Source organism: Sus scrofa, chromosome 13 (genome assembly GCF_000003025.6).
Source record: "Sus scrofa isolate TJ Tabasco breed Duroc chromosome 13, Sscrofa11.1, whole genome shotgun sequence".
NCBI lineage: Eukaryota > Metazoa > Chordata > Mammalia > Artiodactyla > Suidae > Sus > Sus scrofa.
In genome coordinates this window covers 83226926-83244738 of record NC_010455.5, presented here as the reverse complement: position 1 = coordinate 83244738, position 17813 = coordinate 83226926, and the positions used below count along the sequence as shown (strand labels likewise).

The following is a 17813-nucleotide window of genomic DNA, read 5'->3' as shown; positions in this document are numbered from 1 at the left end:
GAGTGGAAGAACTATGGATGATGACACAAACATAAAATCACCAGCAGAAAGAGGTGATCCCACTCCCGGTGCAATAATACTGAAAGTTTGATCCAAGATAAGGTACATCAGAGCTTTGGTTATGGGGAAGGGACGTGAAAGGGTATAGATCCTAAGGTTGCAGTCTCTGAAGGTCATTATCTCTGGAAAGAAGTAAAAGAATAGTAAAGAGGAGGCACTTTTTGGAAACTTAGTTGTAAAAAGAAAGAAGAAAGTAAGAGAAATAATTTTAACAGAAATAAGAGGAAATCCACAAAATCAAGGCTATACCAAATCCTCCCCAAACAACTCCTGCCAAAAAGCTACTTATGAAAAAAAAACTATACTTTGCTATGCTGACAGAAGAGAGTACTTTTGAAATCAGAATCTTGTAAGCTACTATAGAATCCTTACTACTACTGCACACAGCTGTTATGAAGGGTCCATAATATAAATAGAAAAAAAAAATGTTCTGTACATATACAAGGTTACTGTAAGGCAATAACAGAAAATGAAAACCAGAGTTCCCCCTGTGGTGTAGCGGGATCTGCAGCATCTTGGGAGCACTGGGGCACAGGTTCGATCTCCAGCCTGGCACAGTAGGTTAAGGCTTAGGTCGCAACTGTGGCTCAGATCTGATCCCTGGCCCCAGAACTATATGCTGTGGGGAGGCCAAAAAAGAAAATGAAAGTTAAATCTTTTGGTTGATGACCATTCCTTTCTCAAAACAAATCATAAAGCAGAAGAAAACTAGACTTAGCACTATAACCTGAATTAAATACTTTAAGCAAGCATTTGCAAATATAGAAAGAATTAAGCGAGAAATTTAAAAAAGCGAAATGGACAAAAATCAAGAAAAAAGAGGTGACTGAACTCAAGAAATTGAAGAAATGGCTCATTGGCTAACGAATCCGACTGGGAACCATGATGTTTCGGGTTCGATCCCTGGCCTCGCCCGGTGGCTTAAGGATCCAGGGTTGCCGTGAGCTGTGGTGTAGGTCGCAGTTGTGGCTCCAGTCCTGCTGTAGCTGTGGCGTAGGTCAGTGGCTACAACTCCAATTAGATCCCTAGCCTGGGAACCTCCATATGCCATGGGTGTGACCCTAGAAAAGACAAAAAGACAAAAAAGAAAAAAAAGAAATTGAAGAAATGAAGATTAAATTATAATGAGTACGAGGGCAGGAATATAAATGACTAAAACTTTAGTAAGGGGCATTGAAGAAAGGCAGAAAAATAATCAAGAAAACAAAAATGAGATTAGAGAAAGGAGTACAAAGAACCAAAGTAGTGAAATGCAAGCTTGGCAAAGATTTCACATGCAAAGAGAATATCTGAAGAAGAGAAATAAAACAATAGAATTAACATTTAAAATGACAATCCAAGGGAGTTCCCATTGTGAAGCAGCAGAAACGAATCTGACTAGTATCCAAGAAGATGTGGGTTTGATCCCTGGCCTCAGTCACTGGGTTAAGGATCCACCGTTGCCCATGAGCTGTGGTGTAGGTCGAAGACACAAGTCAGATCCCACATTGCTGGGGCTGTGCTGTAGGCCAGTAGCTATAGCTCCGATTTGACCCCTAGCCTGGGAACTTCCATATGCCATGGTGCGGCCCCAAAAAAGCAAAATAAAATAATATAAAATGTTAATCCGAGAAAATTTTCTGGAAATAAATCTACGTATTGAAAGGACCCATTGTGTACCTGTGAAAATTGACCCTAGGACAGTTGACTCTGATATATTGTAGATTTTATTTATTTATTTGTTTATTTGTTTATTTATTTATTTTGTCTTTTTGCCTTTTCTAGGGCCACACCCATGGCATATGGAGGTTCCCAGGCTAGGGGTGTAATCGGAGCCGTAGCCACCGGCCTACCCCAGAGCCACAGCAATGCGGGATCCGAGCCATGTCTGCGACCTACACCACAGCTCACGGCAACACCGGATCCTTAACCCACTGAGCAAGGCCGGGGATCGAACCCGAAACGTCATGGTTCCTAGTCAGATTCGTTAACCACTGTGCCACGATGGGAACTTCCTGTAGAGTTTAATAATAAGAAATATTCAGGACCTACAGGTAAAAATAAGTTTTTAAAAAATCACTTAAAAGGGCAGGAAAAGTAAGTATCAGAATTCTCAACATTAATATACAGAGTGAGTCTGGAAGATAGCAGCATTTTCAAAAATGGGAAGGACTGTCTTTAGAATATCACAGATAAGAAACACACAATTTTAATATACCAGAATTGAAGAAATGTGAGTTTGACAAGTGAGCCCTTTCTAAGAGATAGGCTAGAGAATGGCTTCATTCAGTCAAGAGATGACTTGGGAGACTTTGGCAAGAGAACTGATGGTTACTAGTTTTATTTAACTAAAACAACAATGATGGGGACAAGTGTGGGAAATTTTTATTTAATTATATATTCTAATTAAATAGAAATAATGCAGTTTTTTCAATGAGAGAAGAGACTAATATAAATAAAATGAGCTTATTGTTGCATAGGCAAAATATACTACAGGAGTCAAAATATACTATTTAAAACTGGCAAACTAATTAAAGAAGTTTAAATAAAAGAGACCAGAGACATGAAAGTATTAGTATAAAGGATACCTCTAGAACAAATGTGTAAATTTTCTTTTATACCAAAATATATTAATTTTAGGACTAATTGTAATATATACAGTCTTAAAATTTAAAACCTGATGGAATTGAGGCCCAACATATCAATTATATTAATAAATGTGAATGACCTTAAAGAGAAAAAATTTACAAATTGACTTACAAAGCAAGAACAACTATCTATGCTCTATGTAATATGTACATATAAAGTAAATGATTTAGAAAGGCAAAAGTAAAGGGATGAGCAAATTTTTAACAGATAAATTGAAGTAACAAGAAAATAAGAGTTCTCATCCTGCCACTACACAAAGAAGAATAGAAACTGAAAGAATTAAATATGGCCACCAAAAGGGCACTTTATAATGCTAAAGGCCATAATTCACAAAGATACAATAGAAGAAAATATAAAACTTACAAAGAAGATCCATTATGAGTATACATACCCATGAATGAGCAAACCTATAGAGACAGAAGGTAGATTAGTGGTTGTCTGGGAGAGGAGGTTGGGGGGAAATTGTGAGTGAATGAACTAAGGAGGAAAATCTTACTGTTTTTTCATAAATGCTGAAGCAGTCTTTGACAAACTGTTATAGGTACTGTAACAGTATTACGGTTTTAACACTATAACAGTGTTACAGTTTTCAAACTGTAATAGGAATCAATGGATAGTGCCTTAATATATTGTATATGTATATATATACATGTGTGTATATGCACATTGACACACACACACACATAGATGCTTAATAGAGAAATAGGATACATTTCCACTAAATCAAGCTTGCCCTTTATCTCCGCTACAATTTAGTATTCATTTGGAAGTATTGGCCAATGAATATATTTAGATAAGAGGAAACAATCAGAAGCGTAAAAATTGGGGAAGACAGGGAGTTTCCGTCGTGGCTCAGTGGTTAACGAATCTAAGAACCATGAGCTTGTGGGTTCAATCCCTGGCCTTGCTCAGTGGGTTAAGGATTCAGCGTTGCCATGAGCTGTGGTGTAGGTTGCAGACACAGCTCAGATCCTGCGTTGCTGTGGCTCTGACATAGGCCAGCGGCTACAGCTCTGATTCGACCCCTAGGCTGGGAACCTCCATACGCCGCAGGAGTGACCCAAGAAAATGGCAAAAAAAAAAAAAAAAATTGGGGAAGACATGGAACTATATCTGTTTGTAGACATCATGCTAATAATATAGTTGGAAAACTGTAGAAAATATCAATAAACTAGCTCAGACAACCAATTCAGCTAGGTAGGGGAATATAAAAATCAAAATCTTCATGTCATGAGCAATAACCAAGTAGAAGACTTCATGGAAAACCCAATTTATATTATAGTAGCAGAAAAGATAATATCCTTAGGAAAAGCATAACAAGAAATGTATAAACCACTAAGAGGAAAACGTTGAAACACCCCTGAAAGACACAAAAATGTAACTGATTTAAACAAACTGAAACATCCCGTATACATTGGGTAGGTTGGCTCAATATTAAATAGATTTTAGGGGGTTCCTGTTGTGTCTCAGCAGGTTATGAACTCGACTGGTATCCATGAGGATGTGGGTTCTATCCCTGGCCTCTCTCAAGGGTTAAGGATCTGACATTGCCATGAGCTGCAGTGTAGATTGCAGACTCAGCTCAGATCCCCCGTGCCTGTGGCTGTGGTGTAGGCGGGCAGCTGCAGCTCTGATTCAACCCCTAGCCTGGGAACATCCATATATAGCAGGTGTGGCCCAAAAAGCAAAAAAAAAAAAAAGATTTTAAATTCACCTTTGGATAATTTATAAATTTAATGCCATCTCAATGAAATGCCATTTTTTTCTTTAACTTAAAAAATTTAGGAGTTCCCGTCGTGGCGCAGTGGTTAACGAATCCGACTAGGAACCATGAGGTTGCGGGTTCGGTCCCTGCCCTTGCTCAGTGGGTTAAAGGATCTGGCGTTGCCGTGAGCTGTGGTGTAGGTTGCAGACGCGGCTTGGATCCCGCGTTGCTGTGGCTCTGGCCTAGGCCGGTGGCTACAGCTCCGATTCAACCCCTAGCCTGGGAACCTCCATATGCCGCCGGAGCGGCCCAAGAAATAGCAACAACAACAAGAACAAAAAGACAAAAGACAAAAAAAAAAAAAAAAAAAAAAATTATACAAATGTTTGGATGGAAAAACAAACATAAAAATAGCTGGGAAGAAATCTCAAAGAAAGAAGACAACTATGAGAATTCAATAGCCCTCCCAGACACTATATTCTGGAGTTTCTATAATTTTTAACACTGTGATACTGGTACATGAATAAGCAGACAGACCAGTGGGAAAAAACAAAGTCCAGAAATAGACCCAGTGTATATGAACATTTAGAGTGTGATAAAAATGACATTTTAAATAATTGGAGCAAACCTGGATTTGTTTTGACAAGTGGTTATGCATTTGGAAAATGAAAAAATTGGATTCATGTGTTTAAAAACCTTTCTAAAAAGATGTATTGAACACATTCATTTTATAAGTTCTCTTAGAATTGAATATTTTTTGCTGAAAAATGAAACCAAGTTTATCTAACCTAGAAGTGAAGTGAAAACATTTTTGAACACTTAGGAAATAAGTATATTATAAATTACCTTTCATTTAGTGTTTCATATATATATATATTGTCTTGAGTTCACAGTGCTTTTATCTTTGTCAACCAAAGTATCCTTTTCCTTACTATTTCCTAGTTTTAGCAAGGGGATTAATGTCTATAATTATATTAGTTTTGCTAATTATTGTGTTGGCAAATAGTATTATTTCCATTATTACTAGTTCATGTATTTTAAATATGCTTGAATTAACCTGTATGTTATTTAAATGAGCTAATATTGAGAATTCTGGATGAGATAAAATATCTTTTTAAAATTTGAAATGATTACTTTAAATCACAGTTTTAACATGAAGTTTGAGATGCTTATATATGCTTTACTTTTGCTAGAAGGAAAATTATAAATGAAGTAGTTCTTGAAGTGGTTACAAAGGTACAATCCCTAAATCCTGTCTAAAGAATGGTCTTGTCTTACCTCATAGTTTTTCATTGCAGCATCCTCAGGAGATAGATGAAAAAAGATTATTTGAACCAATGTATTTTTTCATAAAAGCTGCCTCTTTTTTTATCATCTCCACAGAACCCTTTTCCCATGTCTTTTTCTACTGTACTACTTTTTTATATACTTTTCAGTTTTCTTATTTTAACCGATAGCATTTTCTTTGCTATGTTTACTGAAATATTCTATTATCCTTGAAAAGTTATTCTGAGCCTTCTTTCATCTTCTTCATTCCTTCTTTACTTTGTACATATATTTGTTATTGCACATAACAAATTGTGTTATTATATGATTTTCTAATTTGTATGTCTTATGTCTAAAAGACTGGAACTCATTGGGATAAAGGTATGTCTTATTTTTGTATACTGATGTAATAATACACAGTAACTGTTTATTTAATGGATTGATGATTAAAACTTTTAAACACAATGGTTCTTATCCTACAGAACATATTGTGGACTATAATATGTAAACTCAGCAAAAACTAGGTGAAAAGACTAGGAAAGATATAGGAATTTAATTAACATTTATATCAGATATTCCTTAATATTTTTAAGCTTTTTGGTTAGGAAAATATGCTAGTTTTTAGAAGTTATGTGTAAACTTTCTACTTTTATTTTAGGAAAAACTGATAAAATATGCAACAGATAGTGAAACAGTGGAACCTGTTATCTCACAGTTGGTGACAGTGCTTTTGAAAGGTTGTCAAGATGCAAACTCTCAAGCTCGGTTGCTCTGTGGGGAATGTTTAGGGGAACTGGGGGCAATAGATCCAGGTCGACTGGATTTCTCAACAACTGAAACCCAAGGAAAAGATTTTACATTTGTGGTAAGTTTGATAATTTAAAATGACAAGAAGAATTCTCTGTCCTAGTAGGATTTCTGTATTCCATTTACAAAAAACTATTCAGGTTATCCTTAGTGGCATCTTGATCTAAACTAGACAATTTAGGTAATTTCTGAGTTTATTCCTTAATACGTTTTTTGTCTTGTTTTGTATTGTTTTTTACTTTTTAGAGCCGCTTGTGTGGCATGTGGAAGTTCCCAGGTTAGGAGTTGAATCGGAGCTGCAGCTGCCAGCCAATACCACAGCCACAGCAATGCGGGATCTGAGCCGCATCTTCGACATACACCACAGCTCATGCCCATGCCAGGATCCTTACTTAACCCAGTGAGCAAGGCCAGGGATCGAACCCACATCGTCAATGATACTAGTCGGGTTCTTTCCCACTGAGCCACAATGGGAACTTCTATTGCAGAGATCTTTGGCCAAAAGCTCTAAATTTGGAGCCCAGCCTAATGTGTTGGGTTCTTTTTTTGTTGTTTTTTGTTTTGTCTTGTTTTAGGGCCATACCCTTGGCATACGGAGGTTCCCAGGCTAGGGGTCCAATCCTAACTGTAGCTGCCGACCTAAGCCACAGCCACAGCAACTCTGGGTCTGAGCCACATCTGTGAACTCCACCACAGCTCACAGCAACACCAGATCCTTAACCCACTGAGCAAGGACAGGGATCGAACCTGCATCCTCATGGGTACTACTCGGGTTCGTTAACCACTGAGCCATGAGGGGAACTCCAAGTTGTGTTCTTTTAAATAAGCTTTCTAACCTAATACTGAGAAATGTTTAAAACCTAATTAATTATTTAAATATTACCATTTAAACACAATTGCAGATACCTCCATGGGAAACTAATTTCCCAGGTATTTTAATAGTATGTATGTAAAAATATTTCCATAGTTAAATGAGTATGGGAAATCTTGTAAAACAAAATTAAATATAGGTGCACATTGTGAATCTCCAAGGGGAGGATATGTTAAAATTATTTTGGGGGACTTCTCAAGTGACCAAGGTTCTACAGAAAGCAATTTAGGACATACTTTACATACAGTTTTCTTTCCAAGGGTTAAAAAACAAAATGTGCCAATTGGTGGAGCTATGTAAAATTTGAATGATTCTGACACTCTATAAAGCCTTAGATGGCTTCTTAGCTATAGATTATATTTTAGTCCTGGTACCAAACTTTGTGTGAACTTTACTAAGCTTTCCTTTTCTAAGTTTAATTCACTTAGACAACTAAATTAAATTCATCATAGAATTCGTGGTACAATTTAAGAAAATTTGTACAAATTTTCCTTTAAGTTTTTTCTTGTTTTTATTGAGACTGGAGTAGAAGATTCAAGCTTTGCCTATGGATTATTGATGGAACTAACAAGAGCATACCTTGCATATGCAGATAACAGCCGAGCTCAAGATTCAGCTGCTTATGCCATTCAGGTAAGAGTGTATATAAACATTGCTGGCTTTATGTTATTAAATTCTAGCAAGGGAGCTGTAGATTCTGTGCTTTTTAAATTTTTTTTAGTTTCATTTTTATTATCAAAGTAATATAAGTTCATGACAAATTGTCAGAGTACAGAAATATACCCTTCTAATAGATTATTATAGGTACTTTGACAAGTTTTTCTATGTACATACAAGTTGTATATCTTTTCTCTATCAAGCAAGGAGATCACAATACTTGATTTCTTTTTTTTTTTTTCCATTTTATTTTATTTTTTGTTTTTTTATAATTTAACAATACTTGATTTCTTTTGCGTTTAGCAGTCTATCTTGTGTAATTTTCCATGTCACTATATATATCTCTAATTCATTCTTTTCAGTGGCTTAATATTCGGTATGAATGTACCATAATTTTATTTATTTAACACTTTAGGTAGTGTTCAATGTTTCGCTTTTATAAAAGTGATTTTGGAGTTCCCGTTATGACATAGCAGAAATGATTCTGACTAGGAACCCTGAGGTTGTGGGTTCATTCCCTGGCCTTGCTCAGTGTGTTAAGGATTTGGCGTTGCTGTGAGCTGTGGTGTAGGTCACAGATGTGGCTTGGATCTGGCATTGTTATGACTGTGGTGTAAACCAGCAGCTGTAGCTCTGATGAGGCCCTTAGTCTGGGAACCTCTATATGTCGTGGGTGTGGCCCTGAAAAAAAGCAAAAAAAAAAAAAAAAACCATTTAGGATATATACATATAATTTCTGAGTACTTGAGTGAATATATCAATAATATAAATATCTAAAAATGAAAATATGTCTCAGAGCAAGTACAATAGTTTGCATTTAATAGGTTTTATCCAAAAGTGTCACCAGTTTATACTCCCTTGACAAATCTGCCTTTTATTAAAATTTTATTTATTTATTTATTTATTTATTTAGTCTTTTGTCTTTTTAGGGCCACACCCGTGGCATGTGGAAGTTGCCAGGCTAGGGGTCAAATCAGAGCTACAGTTGCTGGCCTGCTCCACAGCCACAGCAACATAGGATCCAAGCCGAGTCTGCAACCTACACCACAGTTCATGGCAATGCTTGATCCTTAACCCACTGAGCAAGGCCAGGGACCAACCTCCGTCCTTGTGGTTGCTAGTTGGGTTCATTAACCACTGACGGGAACTCCCCCTTTTATTAAAATTTTAAATCTTTGCCAATGTGACAGATGAAAATTGGTATTGTCTTATTTTAATTTGCATTTAATTATGAGAGAGTGTAATATCTTTTATATATCTATTGTTTTTTTGTGAATTTTCTCTAGGTGATCTTTTCTACCTTTTTCCCGTGGTATTGGCTTAAATTTTTTTTTAAATTGATTTTTAAGACCTATTTGGATAGAATGAAATTAACCCTTTGTCTACCATACATGTAATAAGTAGTTTTCTGATTTGGTTTTCTTTGCCTCTTTTTATGGTATTTTTTTCAATGAAATACAATTAATTTTGTTAAACACTCAGGTCTGAAATTCATGGTGAAAGACCTGGGTTAAAGTTAAAAATTTGGAGGTATTCATAATAGAGATGATATTTATTTAAAACTGTGATTCTGGATGAGATGATCAACAGAGGGAGAAGGTAGAGGTAAAAAGGTTCTTATAATTGAGACCTGGACAATGAGAGGTCAGTGGGAAGAAGAGAAAAGAAGTAAAACGGACGGAGTTACCAATAAAGTAGAAGAATATGGTATTCTGGAAAACAAGAAAGTGTTTCAAGAAACATGCAGTGATCTAAATGCTGGTCGTAGGTATAATAATTTTAGAGTTGACAATTGACCATTGGTTATAGTAACATAAAGGCTACTGCTGATCTTGTTAAGAGCAGTTTCAGTGGAATTTAGAAAGCCTTATTAGAAAATTTTTAAAACATGTGGGAAGAGAGGGAATAGAGAAACTGCAGAAACTCTTGAGGAGTGTTGCTATCAAGGAGAGCAGAAGAATGAGATGGTAGCTGAGGAGGAAAGAGAGAAAAGATGGGAAAAATAACAGTATGTTTATATGTTGCTTGGAAATAGTTCAGCAAGAGGAGAATATGATGATATAGAAGAGAACTGATATAATACTATTTTAAGTAGGTGAAGAGATGTGGAATATAGCATACAAATGGAAAGTATCCTTCTTTAAAAACAAAAACAATTCATCTGTAGTAAGAAGAGAGAAAGAGCATATAAGCACTGATACTGATATTGCTGTCTGGGGAGATATTAACATGGAAGTTGCAGAGGTCTCTTCTGTTTGCTTGTTTTCTCAGCTGAAATATGAAGCAAGTGTTTTTTGTTTGTTTTTTCCTCCAGTTTCACTGAGATATAATTAACATACAGTACTGTATAAGTTTAAGGTGCACAGCATAATGATTTGACCTATATCATGAAATGATTATCACAGTAAGTTTAGTGAACATCCATCATCTCATATAGATACAAAATTAAATTTAAGAAAAGGTATTTTTTCCTTGTGATGAGAATTCTTAGGATTTACTGTCTTAACATTTCATATATAACATACAGCAGTATTAATTATATTTATCATGATACATATTATATCCCTAGTATTTATTTATAACTGGAATTTTGTACCTTTTGACTGCCTTCATCCAATTCTCCCTCTCCTAACCCTATATTGGTGTTTTTGTTTGTTTGTTTTTCTTTTTTTCTTTTTTGGCATATGGAAGTTCCTAGGCTAGGTGTTGAATGAGAGCTTCAGTTGCCATCCTACACCACAGCCACAGCAATGTGGGATCTGAGCCGCGTCTGCAACCTATGCCACAGCTCACAGCAACACTGGATCCATAACCCACTGAGCAAGGCCAGGGATCAAACCCATATCCTCGTGGATATTAGTCTGGTTCGTAACCAGCCGAGCCACAATGGGAACTCCCTAATGTTAGTGTTTTTAAGAGTTAATATAAAATGTCCCCAAACTAAAAAGTTTGAAGATTGCTAATTTACTCAGTTTGTTATTGGAGGTTGATTATAAGGACTTCTGACTTTGCAAACATCAGAAAAAGCTGGCTTCAGACAAAATTTTAATGCCATTTTAGAGTTAAATGAAAATGAGTTTTTAGTATTTCTTTGAACTTTCACATCCTTCCTTTTATTAAAAAATAGTAAATATAAGTGCATTTTATCGATATTTATATTTATTTTTAATAAAATACTAAATATAAGTATATATTAGAAATTGCTTATACCTTATAATTATCAGTAATATATCTATCTCATATAGTCATTTTCAGTGGAATTGGAAGGAAGGAATAGTAGATGAAAGATATAATACCCTAACATATTTGTCTTGTTTTAAAGATTAGTATTAGAGATAAAGTTTTTTTTTCCTTCATCTCTAAAATCTCGTTTTATTTTAAGTAAAGTAAAATATAACCATTTAGTTTCTGGGCTTGAAGAGTAAATTGGCCTTTAACATTTGCATCTTATTTTCAGATTTATAAGCTCAGAATTTTATACCTAGAATTTGAGCTATCTTAATTTTTCTAGCTATTCTGGACTTGTGATTACTTTCATTTAAAATCAGAAAAGGTTAAATTCTAAGAACCCTGCAAATATAGAAAATTCCAGTTTTTCCTCCAAATAGTTTAATCATATATTTCAATACATGTTATGTATAGCAAACAAATTACATGTTCAAGTACTGCCACAGCTTTGTGACCTAAGTCACCTAAATGGTTTTAAGCATTAGGTAAATGTCCTAAGCAAGTACACAACTTGAAAATTTTATGATTTTATGTATTCTTCTCTGTATTTTATAACTTTAATTGTGTAGAATGTTGATGGATGTAATGTTTTATCTGTTTCACTGTCAATTTACAAGTGTAAAATATGTATTTGTAGGAATTACTTTCTATTTATGACTGCAGAGAGATGCAGACCGATGGTCCAGGTCACCAGTTGTGGAGAAGGTTTCCTGAGCATGTTCGGGAAATACTGGAACCTCATCTAAATACTAGGTCTGTAGGCTCATTAAAACTATCTTCATAAAGTTGTTTTTAACTTTATAAAATAAGTGTTATTTTTTATATAACTTTAACATTAAAATATTTTTAGTATGTTTTATTATGTATTTGTCTACTGGGATTTATGCTTATAATCTTGTCAAATCTTGGTTCAATTTTGTAGCTTTAAGGAGTTCCCATTGTGGCTCAGTGGTAACGAACCTGACCAGTATCCATGAGGATGCGGGTCCAACCCCTGGCTTTGCTCAGTGGGTTCAGGATCTGGGGTTGTTGTAAGCTCTGGTATAGGTTGCAGACACCGATCAAATCTGTTGTTGCTGTGGCTGTGGCATAGACCAGCAGCTCCAAATCAACCTCTAGCTTGGGAGCTTCCATATGCTGCACCTACGGCCCTAAAAAAAAAAAAATTTCTCTAACTTTTAAGTATTTAGTCAAATTCATTGAAACTGAAAGGATTAATTTTCTTTTTAATTCAACTGTCAGTAGTACTTTGAAAAAAATCTGCTTTAAGTTGAATATGAATTGAAGTTTTTGGTAGGTCTAATTAATACAGAAATTGAAGAGTTTAAAGCTAGTGCTAAACCTTTAGGAATCCCAGTTAGAGATCAGGGATTTTTTTTTTTACCCCTACCAGTTTCTCCTCATGAAAATATTTTCTCCTACTTAAAAAAAAGTACTTTCTAACCTTTTTTTTTTTTCTGTTTTAATAACTTTGTCAGGACTGATTGAAGTCTGTAAATTGTTTTTAGTTAGAAACTTTAATTTTAGATAGTCTAAAGTACAAGCTTATTGAGAGTTCCCATCGTGGCTCAGTGGTTAACGAATCCAACTAGGAACCATGAGGTTATGGGTTCGATCCCTGGCCTTGCTCAGTGGGTTAGGGATCCGGTATTGCCATGAGCTATGGTATAGGTCACAGACGCAGCTCGGATCCCTTGTTGCTGTGGCTCTGGTGAAGGCTGGCAGCTACAGCTCCTATTCAACCCCTAGCCTGGAAACCTCCATGTGCTGCCGGTGCGGCCCTAGAAAATACAAAAAACATTTAAAAATAAAATAAAATACAAGCTTATTAGATATGTGACCTTGGATAATTTAGTGTTTGAGCCTTAGTATAATACCTAGACTTGTGGTAAAATTCTTCGTAAAGAATGTAAGTATGTATACTTATTTGCTAGATGCTCTTTTATATTTAGAAACATTTTAAACATCATTTTATTTCTTATAAATAACATTACTCGAAGATATATTTTACTAAAATAAAGTAATATTTGTTTTTTCTTTTTTTTTTTGAGGACTCCTCACTTCATTATTTTTTTCTATATTTTATAGCACAGACAGATGCTTAAGATTCTGTAATCTAATGGAAAGTTTATAGTTTTTAGTCACATAGATCCAAATTTGAGTCTTGGCTCGACATTTGCTAGCTCTGAAGTCTTGGGCTAGTTACTTAATATTTCCAAGTCTCAGTTTTTTTCATGTTGAAAATGTGGATTGTTTTCCTTTATGTGATCATTAGGAATAAAGGTAATATTAAAAATTTCCTAGCAGAGTATCTGACATTTGATTTATATTCTGTAATAAATGCTTATTCAATTTCAGATTGTTGAATTTTGCTTTTTTTGGAAGAGGTGGGGTTGCTATTCCCTATTTCATATGAAGGAGAAGCTAACATTTCTCCTTACTTATTATTCAATTTAATATTTTAAAAGAAGCCAATATTTCCTCCCAACTTGTTCTTTTATAAGAACATATAAGTGGTCATTTATAAGAGTGATCTTAGCAAAGCAACGAGAATTCTTATGATCTTTCTTTTATATCTGAGAGTTTGAAGGAACATCTCAGATGGTCCCTCAGTGATAAAAGTAAGATTTATCTAGCTAGGATCTGCTCACTGAAATTGCTGCCTCATAATATAAGAGATCAATAGAGAGCAATATTAATGGAATCGAAACATTTCTTATGAAACATCAAGATACCAGGCTAGCCAATAGGGCGGTTTTATTGCTTGGACTGTTTGGGTTTTGCTCCAGAAGGCCTGGGAGAGATAAAGGACTTCCTAAAAGTTTATCTTCATTTTTTCTGCTTTAAAGTTGTACTCCCAGATTCTTCCCCCACCCCCAACTTAGGCTATTTATTTTCAGTCACTAAGTCTGGATCAAAGGAGTGGCTGTATTTGGGAGATTTGATTTTTAGAACTTGGTAAATCAACTGTAGTTCAGAGTTGCCACAGAAATAATTTTAGGAGAAAATATCAGGATATGTCTTGGTAGATATTTACTTGCACTCCAGTATCAGTGGTTTTCTAGCTAAGTTCACCATAAAACTTGGTAAAAATCATCTAGAGAATTATATTCATAGTGATCAAACCAGAGAGATTATTGGATTTTTCAGTTTTTAGCAATTTGGGATACAGTGAAATATGTAATGTTTGCTGAGAACCTTTACTATATGGCATTAATTGTATTTGTCATTTCTTAACATTCTGCGGTGATTGAAAAGGAACCCACTTACCTCAAAAAATTGCTTTCCACATGTGTAATATGGGACCTATTTGAACGTGTTTAAATGTTAATGCTGAAGAGCAAATAGAAAAGATAATTTTGAAGTTATGAAAGAGAGAAGTGATACTTGAGATAATAAGGACCCTTAGGAGCATCTAGTATTATAGCCATGTATCTAATGGGAGATTAGACTAGAGGAAGTGAAATCTTTTTCTGTTATGGGGGAGATAAAATAATGGATAGAATTTAGCTAATTTTAGATTTAGTTGTGGGATTGTGTTAATGGGTTTTTTTTTTTCCTCCATGAAGTAAAAGGTGTGGGAGATGAAATTATTGACTGAAGGTGGCAATGGACACAACAATATAAATCAACTATAATAAAAAAAATTTTTTTTGCCGTCCTGCTGCACATAGAGGTCCCCTGCCAGGGATCAGATCTGAGCTACATCCACAAAGCAAGCCAAAACTGCAGCAATGCCAAATCCCCAACCTACTGTGCCAGGCTGGGGATCCAAACCAATCCCAGTGCTCCCACGATGCTGCCAATTCTGTTGCACTACAGCAGGAGCTCTAAATTTTTTTTTTTAAGTAACAGAAACCACTATACAAATGTTTTTAAAAATTAAAAAAAAATTTAAATGGGAGTAATAGTGATACCTAAAATAAAAATAAAAAAACAAAGCATTCAAAAATTGAAAAAAAAAAAAAACAGTGGCAATGGAGTCGATATAGGTGATATGAGGAGAGGTGATGATTTGAAATAGCCACTAGAAAGAAGAGAGAGCTGATGAGGAAAAATTAGAAGGATTTCTGGGCAAGATAGAGGTCTGTTGAAGTTGAAGACTAAAATATATAGAAGTACTGATCTCATAGGCAATAGAGTGATTTTTTCCTCTATCAGTGCGGTGGTCTAGTACCATTTCAGTGAAGGCAGGCATTTAGATTGATCCAACATTGAGAGGTTGATGATGGGTACCAGCTGGTAAAAATAGTGTGACAATGAAGTAGGTAGAGAATATTACCAAGAGAGTGCTTGAAGTGTGGAGACTGAGCTGGTTAGGGAAAGAGGTAATCAAAGGAAGTTATTATAGATCAGGAGAGTTTAGTAGGGTCGAGGAACAGAAGAGCTCAATGAGAGAGAACAAATGTGTTAGAGTAACTAAGTGAAAGAACTGGAAATTTGGAAACTGCCAACAAAGCAAAGTTCATTTTGGAAGTGAGGAAGTTTCCCTGTATTCCCAAGGGAGTCCCGATAAAGAAGTAGAAGAGAAAGTCATTGATAAGTCTTCAGTTTGATTTGATGGCCCAGCCAGACATTGCAGACACTTTGGATGACAAGACTTGAGGAAGAAAGGAAACAGTGATCAATGTACCAAAGTTATCAGTGAGTTTAGAAATCAGTAAGTTTGGTAGATAGCCTTCCTTAATGAGGAGTAGAGAGTAGTATATATACCTGGGTATCTTGAACCTCAAAGGAACAGATTTTTCTTAAACAAGGTTGGAGTTGGAAGGATCTGAAAGGAGCACCGAGGAAGGGAGGAGGCAAACTCAAATCCTTTGAAGTACTTGGAGTTTGCAAGAATGATTTCCCATCCCACTGTTAAGAAGGCTTTAGGAAAGTAGTGACTTTAGCCACATTTCAGTAAATGCAAGGCAGTAATGGGGTAGTCAGTAAAGGAGGTAATACAGTTTCTTATACTTACTTTAGTAAAGTTCTAAGCGGATGAATATATATTTATATATTTTTTAATAAACACAATTTTTAAATTACAGATATAAGAGCTCTCAGAAATCAACAGATTGGTCTGGAGTAAAGAAGCCTATTTACTTAAGTAAATTAGGTAATAACTTTGCAGAATGGTCAGCATCTTGGGCAGGTTATCTTATAACAAAGGTAAGAGAATTCTATTCAGAGTTTAACTGAATAGAAATTGTAAAGGAAACAACATTTGTCTGAATCTATAGCACACTCAGTAGGCATTGAAATATTTGTGCTGGTAATGATGGAAACTTTTGTACAAAGTGTTTACTGTTAGAGTAATGATTTCTCTGTTACTGTAACAGTTTCTGAGTAAGATAATTATTTTATTGAACAAATTACTGTAGTTTTAATGTGTTTGTAAAATGTCTGTTACATTATGTCTGTTTGCATTGTAAAGAATATTGTCTAAAAGGATGTAAATATTTTATCAGACTTCTTACATAATAAAAAGATGTCTTATGTAAGAACAAGATACATTGTCCCTTAGTGGCTGCTTCTAAAAGAGGACACATTATCTGAACTTCCTCCAAAATAAAAATAAAGATTTTCTAAAAATGAAATTCATGGGATAATAGGTATATACTTCTGTTTTCTGAATATGGAATTTTTTACACACTGGACAGATAAAAGGTACTCTGTGTTCCTCAGAAATGTTTAAGCCATATTTAAAATTCACAACTTTTGTTAGTTCATATTTCTATTAGTGTTTTAACATATTATAATAATTTGTATCTGGTAATTTCAGGAATTTTCTCTCATTTTTTAATGATTTTTATTTTTTCCATTATAGTTGGTTTACAGTGTTCTGTCAGTTTTCTACTATACGGCAAAGCGACCCAGTCTCACCCCCTTCCTCCACACACATGCGTATTCTTTTTCTCACGTTATTCTCCATCATGCTCCATCACAAGTGAATAAAGTTCTCAGTGCTATAAACAGGATCTCATTGCTTATCCACTCCATATGCAATCGTTTGCATCTCTTAACCCCCAGATTCCCAGTCCATCCCACTCCTTCACTCTCTCCCTTGGCAACCACAAGTCTGTTCTCCAAATCCATAAGTTTCTTTTCTGTGGAAAGGTTCATTTGTGCCATCTATTAGATTCCAGATATAAGTGATATCATATAGTATTTGTCTTCATTTTTTAATGAACTTACTGAAAATATGTGAAATGTAGAATACTGTTAAATTAATTACTTTCTACTGTAGAATATTTTATTTAGTTTTAGTTTAGTTTTGGGGATTTTTAATTTTGTTTTTTGGTGAAGAATTTATATTTGAAGAAGGAAAAACCTTTTTATGAGAACAATTATGTTGGTAAATTAAAGGTTAGAGTATACCAATAAATTTGACTCTAACTCCAAATAATTTAATTTTTTATTTCTTTCATTTTTTTCTGTATAGTTAATCACCATTTTTTACTTATTAAAAATGTGTATCTTGGACTTAATGTGCTGCCCCAGGGCATATTTTTTGCTTACTTTCTTCATCTATGTGCTTAGGAAATAACGATACTAAATTTAATGTTGGCTAGGTAAAATATACTGTAGCTCGGGAATTTAATCTGT

General features: G+C 34.9%; 1 protein-coding gene across 1 annotated transcript in view; it reads left to right on the top strand.

The window, feature by feature from the left end:
- The window catches only part of ATR (ATR serine/threonine kinase), a 114472-nt gene that overhangs the window by 45248 nt on the left and 51411 nt on the right, over positions 1-17813 (top strand). The window contains exons 22-25 of the mRNA XM_021069571.1: positions 6318-6524; positions 7857-7970; positions 11860-11975; positions 16256-16376. Of these exons, the coding sequence (XP_020925230.1) occupies positions 6318-6524; positions 7857-7970; positions 11860-11975; positions 16256-16376 (558 nt within the window). The remainder of the gene's footprint in view (positions 1-6317; positions 6525-7856; positions 7971-11859; positions 11976-16255; positions 16377-17813) is intronic.